The sequence below is a fragment of the Leptopilina boulardi genome, unplaced genomic scaffold (assembly GCF_019393585.1).
Source record: "Leptopilina boulardi isolate dan_hultmark-lab unplaced genomic scaffold, ZJU_Lbou_2.1 LbouV2_310, whole genome shotgun sequence".
NCBI lineage: Eukaryota > Metazoa > Arthropoda > Insecta > Hymenoptera > Figitidae > Leptopilina > Leptopilina boulardi.
This window is the reverse complement of record NW_026137875.1, coordinates 1,259,723-1,269,952: the sequence shown is the minus strand read 5'-3', so window position 1 is coordinate 1,269,952 and position 10,230 is coordinate 1,259,723. Positions and strand designations below refer to the sequence as shown.

At 27.9% G+C, this 10,230-nt stretch overlaps 1 protein-coding gene across 1 annotated transcript; it reads left to right on the top strand.

The window, feature by feature from the left end:
* Nucleotides 1-1,100: 1,100 nt before the first annotated feature.
* LOC127283763 (mucin-5AC-like) lies at nt 1,101-9,584 on the top strand. The gene is made up of 4 exons (XM_051308844.1): nt 1,101-1,361; nt 3,414-3,452; nt 3,656-4,213; nt 8,095-9,584. Exons 1-4 carry the CDS (start codon nt 1,149-1,151, stop codon nt 9,535-9,537), a joined length of 2,253 nt encoding a protein of 750 aa, XP_051164801.1. The 5' UTR covers nt 1,101-1,148; the 3' UTR covers nt 9,538-9,584.
* The last annotated feature ends 646 nt before the right edge of the window (nt 9,585-10,230 follow it).

The window sequence follows — 10,230 nt, the reverse complement described above, 5'->3', positions numbered from 1 at the left end:
TGTATTTTTGATTATTATTGATTAAAGCAGGCATACTTAATTTCTCTCAGAATTATTTCATTTTTTTCTTTTAGATTTGACCCCCACAGCACGGAAACTTTTCTAAAAATTTTCCTAAAGATTTATTTGAAATATTTCAAATAAATCTTTAGGAAAGTTTCGGTGCTGTGGGGGGATGGAATATGTCGAGTTATAAATAATGAATTTTATTGACGATTAATTACCCTGGTGGCCTAGTTTCATTAAAATAAAACATTTATTTAAAATTTTGTTGATATTTTAATTTTGATCCAAGAAATATTTGGTGCCTTCTTGAATAAGATAAATTTGAATATAGAATGTAGAGAGAAATTAATTTAGTAAAGTGTAGTCAAATCGTTGGCATTCTTTTTGTCCTCATTATCTATAAATTTTATTTGAATTAAAATATTATTTTTGGTTATATAAAATTTCATGTTACTATTGATTCAAAAGGTAGAAATTTTTTTTCATTAATTGTTGCTTATTGTAGTAGGTCGGTTATTGTTCTCAATTTGCGTGAAACGAACTTTGCTTCGATTCCCAATAACATGAAAAATTTTTCCTCTGACATAATAATTTCGCTCTAAGTTTATTACTAGCTTTTATGCTATCTGGGTAGTTGTGAAGTTTTTAAAAAATAAATTTAGTAATTGGGATATTTTCTTCTCAAATTGAGAATAATCCATTTGTTTAAAACTATAAAATAAAAGTTTTAATTGTGCAATATTTTAATTCAATTTTAGAATTTAATTTCGAGTAGGAATATTTTTAAGTAGTTAAAACATTTTTCAACTATTATTGTGTATGCACGATTTTAATTATCAAAAAGAATTCACGAAATAGAAATAAAAAAATTGTTTCTTTGTAAACTAAACATAACTTTTTCATTACTGTGAATAATTTTCATTGGCTATAGTTTGCATTATATATTCTTAACATAAATGAATATGTTGCCTTCTAATTTGTGAATTGGCATTAAAAAGTATTTTAAGTGCGCCCTGACCAATATTTTTAGGGCACATATGCAAAGTTTTTCATATGTGGCTCTAAAAGTTCTGTATAAAAGGAAGAATTTTTTTGAAATTCTATCTACACCCAGTGAAACCTACATCAAGAATAAAGTAAAAATGAGAAGCAATTTTTATTTTCTTCTCTACTTGAGTGTCAATTCATTGATTTGTTTGGTATATTGTAAAAGTATTCCAAGTTCTAATGCAAATCGTGACACATCTACAACTGTCAAGAATAAAAATGAAAACTATCAGATAGCTGTTAAGCAGAAGAATGTGGATGAAGCGAAAAATTTAGTTCTAAAACTAATTCAAAATCAAAAAAATGAGGTAAATTACAAATAAATAATAATGTACTAGACACATTTTTTGTTAGAAAGTAACGTATTTTTTTGACTTTAAAAAAAGTTTAAATTATTTTTATAAATTTATAAAGTGATACAAAAGAAGTTGACTTATGTGCATTTTTAAATATATTTGAATTGTTCAAGAAGGAAATTTCACTTCCTTAAAGAATTTTGTATATATTTTTGAACAGAGTTTCATTTAATTAACACAATAATTATTACAATAAAACTACATTTATTTATAAATTTAATGCACTTATAATATTAAATGTTTTTACGTTGGTAATTTTTTATATTTTATAATTTTAACAGATGTTAATTTTGAAAAAAATTTAAATCTCCCCTTAGCCTTTTTTAGTACTATAGTACATAATTTTTTGGAAATTCACATAAATGAAATTTTGTTTTTGCAACAATAACCTATAAAGTTAAATTTTACACACCGAAAATTGTGTGTAAAGAAGCTCTTTTTCAAACGCGGTGTGTAAAGTGATTCACTTTACGCACTGAAATTTACTTTACGCACTGAAATACCTATTACTTTACACACTGAAATTTACTTTACGCACCGAAATTTCTCTCACATAATATGAGAGATTCTTTTTCAATCGCCCCAGCCCAAAAAGTCAATGTTCTGGGATTGACTTCATACTTTGGTAAATTGTTGTCCTATATGATAGTAATAAATCCTTAAAATATAAACTCATTAAAAAAATATTTGTAGAAAGTAGAGGGGGTTGAAGTTTTGACGTTAAGGGTAACATTGTCATTTTCAAATCCGTATAACTATGACAAAAGTTAATGGATTTTAATTTATCTATAATGAATTTTATTGCATTTTTCACGTACTTTTCAAAAATGTATATAAAATTTAAAAAAAAATTTTTGACCCCTTTTTTTCAAATTCAACCCTTATTTTTCGTTTTTCACCCCTTCGGGTATTTTTTTTTTTTTTTTTTATTTTCATTGGAAAGCTGAGGTTTTTTCCCATGAGCTATGTAAATATGAAAATGGGACAACAATAATTTTGTGAGAAACAGAATATTAAAGTAGGCGGTGCCGATAAGGGGTATACCTGGAGATCATCTTTGAGGATTTAGGTAGGCACCGCCTAATTTAATATTATGTTTCTCACAAAATTATTGTTGTCTCACTTTCATATTTACATAGCTCATGGGAAAAAACCTCAGCTTTCCAATGAAAATAAAAAAAATAAAAAAAAAAATTCCCGAAGGGGTGAAAATCGAAAAATAAGGGTTGATTTTGAAAAAAAGGGGTGAAAAAATTTTTTTTTAAATTTTATATACATTTTTGAAAAGTACGTGAAAAATGCATTCAAATTCATTATAGTTAAATTAAAATCCATTTACTTTTGTTATAGTTATACCGATTTGAAAATAACCGTGTTACCCTTAACTGCACCCTTATCGGCACCGCCTACTTTAATATTCTGTTTCTCACAAAATTATTGTTGTCCCATTTTCATATTTACATAGCTTATGGGAAAAAACCTCAGCTTTCCAATGAAAATAAAAAAAAAATACCCGAAGGGGTGAAAAACGAAAATAAGGGTTGAATTTGAAAAAAAGGGGTCAAAAATTTTTTTTCTAAATTTTGTATACATTTTTGAAAAGTACGTGAAAAATGCATTAAAATTCATTATAGATAAATTAAAATCCATTAACTTTTGTCATAGTTATACGGATTTGAAAATGACAATGTTACCCTTAACGTCAAAACTTCAACCCCCTCTACTTTCTACGAATATTTTTTTAATGAGTTTATATTTTAGGGATTTATTACTATCATATAGGACAACAATTTACCAAAGTATGAAGCCAATCCCAGAACATTGACTTTTTGGGCTGGGGCGATTGAAAAAGAATCTCTCATATAAGGATTGTTTTAGACCATACAAAACTACAAAATTAAAAAACAAACTTTACTTTTAAATTTATACACTCCTGCTTAATGATTTTTTTCCTGATCTTCGATTGATTTTTTTAATTCTATACAATCGAAATTATTCTTACAGATAGTTGGAATTCTTCATAATAAGTACTTAACTTCAGAGGTGAGTGTTGCAAAAAATGTTGTATGATACACGTGCGTAAATCTGATTATACTCGTGTGATTTGCATCACTCGGCTTCGCCTCGTGCTGCAAACGTAACACTCGTATAATCACTCACTTTACGCACTTGTATCATAAATAACTATTTTCTAACGTTAATAATAATATTATTGTTTTGATGCTGAATATTATAATTTTTTTTAGAGTCAACAAGACATTTATGTTGAACGCATATTGACAGTTGGTGATAATATTCAAATAATACTAAATTCTATTGTTAAAATATTTTCCAAAACATCTGAAAAAGCATGTTGTTTTGAAATAAGTATAAATGAAGAAACTAATGAAATACAAAAATCTTTAATTCAAGTTCTCTATGACTCTCTTCTATGTTACGTTAGAGAAATCAGTTTAGGAAAACAGAATGTCAGTTATCAAAATTTTTTAAATGATATTAATAAATTATATGGTAACCTCTCATTTAAATGTGAATTAGAAGAGAATAAATGTATGTATAACAATGAAAATTTTAACTCTGCAAAAGGTTTGTTTAAATTTGTTCTTTTAATTCGTTACATGGTTGTTAAGTCTATTCAGAATTTAAAACTACAGCAGCCAAATGTTAATGGAATAACTTTAAATTTGATTAAAAAAACAATGAAGGATGTAATTTTAAACATGAGGAATTTATTTCAAAAACAAACGTGGTCTTCTACTTTCTTGAACAAGACTAATAAACAATTAGGAGCTAAAATTATGCAGGTATAAACATTTTTATTTTTTAAATATGAGGCTAAATTTTTGAATTGTAACAATTCAAAAAAAAAATTCTTAGAGCAGGCTATAATTTGCATGACATTTAGTACTATGGATAAATATTTCACTCACAAATTATTATTAATTTTTATCAAAAAATGTAGAGGGGGAAGAAAATTAAAATTTTTGTAAAATAGTGAATTTTTTGAAAAATCGGTATAAATTGATGAAAAAAATTTGACCTATATGTTATCGAAAAGGCTTTTTCTACTCTTTCGAGCAAATTTTTTTTTTAAATATTCAAAATTTACCACTTTTTTGAAAATTAAAACTGTTTTTAACTTTTTGTTAAAAAAAGACCCTTTTTCTCTTTATTTTACCACTTAAAATGAAGCTGTATACTTACTTTTAAAGCTTCATTTTAAGGGGTAAAAAAAGAAAAAAAGGCTCCTTTTTTAAAGAAAAGTAAAAAATATTCTTGATTTTCAAAAAATGGGTAAATTTTGAATTTTTTAAAAAAAAATTTCTACTATTCGAAAGAAAAGGAAAAAAATTTTCGAAAACTTATAGGTCAAATTTTTTTTCACCGTTTTATACAATTGTTATGATTCTCCAAAAAAATCAAAAGTTTACATTTTTACTATTGGTACAATTCAAGAATTTCGACACATATTTGTTTTTAATGGGTGGGCTATTCACTGATATCTAAAAGATCCACTGAAAATTAGACGACAAAAAAAAATTAAGATTTAGCTAGAGATATAGTAGTAAAAGATAGTTACAGACATCAGGCATAACTATTTCAAACATTTATAATTTTGGTAATAATACACTGGAATCTCCGAAGAGAGGACAGCGAGAGTCTTGGACCTCTCTACGGAATACGCCCTTGATTTCGAAAACTGTAAACATTCAGGGCCGTATATCCAATATCGGAGATGTGGTTTTTAACAAAATACATTTTACTAATATAAATGTTTATAAATTTAAAAAATGTTAATTAAGATTTGAAAACGGGCCGTTCTTTAAGTTAAACAAATTATAAAAACATGTCATTTAATGTCATTTTACAAAAAAATTCGGAATCAAAACGCTACGCGACAAAGCTACACTCAGAATAGACGCTCCTGCGTTCACGTTGCATTTTCTAGCCCCTCCCTTCTCTTCACCCCTCACTCCGAACCACGTCGCGTTTATATTTAGTCCTCTCTTGAGAATACCTCTCTTGGGAGATTCCAGTGTACTAGTAAAACTAGCTTAAATAATGACAAATATATAATATAAATTTAACCCTTTTTGTTCGAAATGTACGTTATTCTCTATTCATGTTTGAGCTAATCGTTATTAATTTTAGCAAACAAAACAATTGCATATAGTAGATCTTGGGTACAATGCATACCGCTGATTCTTCTGAAAAAACATATTTTTGCGTTAAATTATTAAAACATTAAGTTCAAAAAGTGTCATTTTTGAACGAAAATTAAAACAAAGATGGCCCTGCCGGAAGGGTGGTACTGGATTGGTACTTGGAAATTGGAACTGAGATCTCAGTACCAACTCAGTACTAATTTGGTGCATTTTGGTACTGAAATGGAACTGGGAAATTTACCTGCGAAAAGGGTCGAATTACCGTTAATACCCACATAAAAGTGAAAAGCGACCAGCTTTTTCAATATGTTTAAACAAAAACTTTATATTTATTTCAATATTATATTTGTTTTTCATGGATTTATATTATTTTCATACATTATTATGCATATGATATTTCCTTTGTCAGCTAAATTCAAAAATGATGTCCATTTTTTTATCAAACTTAAGGTATACGAGATAAATTATAACTTTTTTAAATGTAATTATTTTATGATAAATTTTAGATATTCATAATCTAGAAATATTAACGAATCTCAATATATATTTTTTAAAGTTGAGTTGTTGAAATTACAAATTTTTTAAGCAATAAAACTCGGGTTAAAATTGTAATTCTTCAACAAAGGACCTGGGAGTCTATTGTTCAAGGAGGAATTGCAATATAATTTCCAAACTTAACTGAAATTTTCTACCAACTATTATGTTTTTTTTGCTGTTTTACACGGATATCGTGAGAGACGTTTTTTGTTAAAACATTATATAACTCTGGAGTTTTTGGGATCGCCGATTATGAATTTAATAACAGTTTTTGAAGATTCAAAATAACTAATTAAATTTGGAAAATAAATTTTCAAAAAGTGATTAAATGTACAAAAATAGTGAATCTGACAAACAACAGACCTTATAATTATTCTCTTTTTATTGGGTACATTGACATGTACTATTTGAGAGACGATCAAGTTATGAATTTTATCATTGCTCCATTAACTGATAACATTTTAAAGAACTGACTTCGGATTCGTAACTAACGACCCCAAAAACATTTGAGTAACTAATTTTAAACGAATCTAAAATTTTGAATTCTTAAAATTTTATTTCAAATTTGTTATCAGAGAGTACCAAAACATAAGAATTCCAATTGTTGCTAATAATCAGGAAGCAAAAGTCAAGAATAAAATTATGTTGGAATATAACATTTTTCTTTTTTATCAATATTTTAACTATTGTTAAAAATAATTATAACCATATTATTTTATTAACCATTTTTTATATCCCCCATAAAAAAATTTTCTGTAATTTTTTTGAAAGTTGAAATTTTTTTTCAATAAAATTGTATAAATATAAAAATAGGACAACATGGGGCTTAAGAGAAAATGTAAAGAAACCTATTTTCTGACCTTTTTTCAAATTTTCTTGAAAAATCATGGTTGTCCCATTTTTATAATTATACAGTTTTGTTAAAAAAATCTCAGCTTTCAAATAAAAATAATAAGAAGAATTTTTAAGAGGGAATAAGGGTTTAAGGAAAAAAGATAAGGGTTAATTTTGAAAAATAGGGTTAAACATTTTTTTTAAAAGACTTTTTTCTGGTCTTGAAAAGTAGGGAAAACCCCCAAAAAAAACTTTACTGACAGATTAAAATCCATAAGTTTTTGTAGAAGTTATATAGTTTCGAATGTAATTAGCAACTTAAGAAGTATTCAGAATCGTTGCAAATATATTTACTGTTGTTTTCAAATGCGTATAACTTCTAAAAAAGTGTATCATATGTTAGAAGCCACGGGGTGCCTGAACGAACTTTAAATGGCCACTTTTATTACTTAGGATTTTTTTCTTGCATTCGATTCAGGAGCTTAAATATAGTGTGTAAAAGAATTTTTAGCGAAATTCATCGAGCCGTTTTTAAAAAATGATATTTTTTATGTTAAAAATCAATTTTGATTAATTCAAAATCTACCGATGTTGCGGTAATTTACATACATAATAAACAAAAGAAAAATATAAAATTTAATGTTTAATTTAACATTGTTTGTTAACAAAATGTTAATTTTTTAATATCTTATGATATGTAAACATTAGTTTTCATTCTATTTATAAAGAATAAAATCTGTAATTTTATTAATCTACCTATTTCCTTAATCAATTAATCGGCAAAATATATTTTTAATTTTTGAAAAATTTATTTTTTAATACAAAAAATAACTTTTTTAAAAACAGCTCGACGAATTTCACTAAAAAATATTTTACACACTATTTTTATGTTCTTGAATCGAATGCAAGAAAGAATCCGAAGTAAAAAAAGTGGTCATTTAAAGTTTGTTTAGACACCCCGTGATGCTTTTATTAATAATACAATCCATTCCATTTATTGCTATAATATATACTTTTATAAGAGTTATATCAAATTTTATAAGTGGTACACAAGAGTACCTAAGTTACGAAAGGGTTAATGAACAAAAACCAAAAGCTAACTTGACTTTCATTGTAATATTTTATATAAAACATTAAACTTTTTACAGATTAAAGATGAGTCAAACAAGATTGCACAAATTTTTAAAAATATAACGCATGAGACATCATCAGCAGGGTCTGCATCCACTGATATAAATCTGACAGGATCAACTCTACCCTCACAACAAACTGGTTCAAACGAAGATTTAATTTGGCCTAAGTATACAAGTAACACTACATCTGATATTGAGAGACGTGCAACATCACCAGCAGGGTCTGCTTCCACTGACATAAATCAGACAGGATCAACACTACTCTCACAAGAAACTGGTTCAAACGAAGGCTCCACTACGACCAATCCTACAAGTGAAACTACGTCTAAATTGAACATAAGTGAAACATCATCAGCAGGGTCTGCTTCCACTGATATAAATTTTCCAGAATCATCCCCAGTCCTACAAAAAACTGGTACTAACGAAGGCTCCACTACGACCAATCCTACAAGTGAAACTACGTCTAAATTGAACATAAGTGAAACATCATCAGCAGGGTCTGCTTCCACTGATATAAATTTTACAGAATCATCCCCAGTCCTACAAAAAACTGGTACTAACGAAGGCTCCACTACGACCAATCCTACAAGTGAAACTACGTCTAAATTGAACATAAGTGAAACATCATCAGCAGGGTCTGCTTCCACTGATATAAATTTTACAGAATCATCCCCAGTCCTACAAAAAACTGGAACTAACGAAGGCTCCACTACGACCAATCCTACAAGTGAAACTACGTCTAAATTGAACATAAGTGAAACATCATCAGCAGGGTCTGCTTCCACTGATATAAATTTTCCAGAATCATCCCCAGTCCTACAAAAAACTGGTACTAACGAAGGCTCCACTACGACCAATCCTACAAGTGAAACTACGTCTAAATTGAACATAAGTGAAACATCATCAGCAGGGTCTGCTTCCACTGATATAAATTTTACAGAATCATCCCCAGTCCTACAAAAAACTGGTACTAACGAAGGCTCCACTACGACCAATCCTACAAGTGAAACTACGTCTAAATTGAACATAAGTGAAACATCATCAGCAGGGTCTGCTTCCACTGATATAAATTTTACAGAATCATCCCCAGTCCTACAAAAAACTGGAACTAACGAAGGCTCCACTACGACCAATCCTACAAGTGAAACTACGTCTAAATTGAACATAAGTGAAACATCATCAGCAGGGTCTGCTTCCACTGATATAAATTTTACAGAATCATCCCCAGTCCTACAAAAAACTGGTACTAACGAAGGCTCCACTACGACCAATCCTACAAGTGAAACTACGTCTAAATTGAACATAAGTGAAACATCATCAGCAGGGTCTGCTTCCACTGATATAAATCAGACAGAATCGTCCCTACTCTCTCAAGGAACTGGTTCAAACGAAGGCACAACTAGGACCAAGCCAAAAATGTATTGGTTATATTATTACTATTATTTGATTATTTTATAATGAATAATAAAACGGAGGAATAAAATAAAATTATTGATTTAAAATAATATTGGTATTTATTATTTATAAACACAGAGATGGACATGATGTATTTATGAATATACGGTGATATCAAAAATTGTCGAAATTATGTTTTAATCCCACTTAATAATAAATAAAATGCTATCGTCCCATTTTACAATATTTTGTACTTTGAAAAAAATTCGGTCTCTTAAATAATGCAAGAAATATTTTTTTTATATAAACTTAATTACTGTTAACAGTAATAAATATTTTTTAAAAAAATACTGTTAACAGTACTTAAATTTCTCTTCTAGAAACAATTAATTGAAAACGATTGAAAACAATAGGAAAGAAATTTCTATTGTCCCCAATCGTGTGTCTTAATCGTGTTATTACAATTGAGGACTATTGACTTTCTTATTATATTCAAGCGTGTTTTATAGATTGTATTGCATGCACTATAGTTTGGCGGGAGTTTTTGAAAATTTTAAAAAGTGCAACTAATAAAACAGTCTAGAAAAATATCATTGTTTCAAACATTATTTTCCGAAATAAAAAATTAAAATATTTATCAATGTATTTGTCACCAAAGAAGAAAATCAAATATTTGAGCAAAAATTAAGTAAAAGTAATTTTTTATTTATCTTTGAATGAAGCTGCACAAGACGAAATGTTTATAATTTATCCAAA

What these genes read in the sequence shown, in the direction of transcription:
- LOC127283763 (XM_051308844.1), top strand. Translation starts at nt 1,149, where the DNA reads ATGAGAAGCAATTTTTATTTTCTTCTCTACTTGAGTGTCAATTCATTG. An exon ending in ATAAGTACTTAACTTCAGAG is followed by an intron (nt 3,453 to 3,655) that starts GTGAGTGTTGCA and finishes AATTTTTTTTAG; the next exon opens with AGTCAACAAGACATTTATGT. An exon ending in TAGGAGCTAAAATTATGCAG is followed by an intron (nt 4,214 to 8,094) that starts GTATAAACATTT and finishes AACTTTTTACAG; the next exon opens with ATTAAAGATGAGTCAAACAA.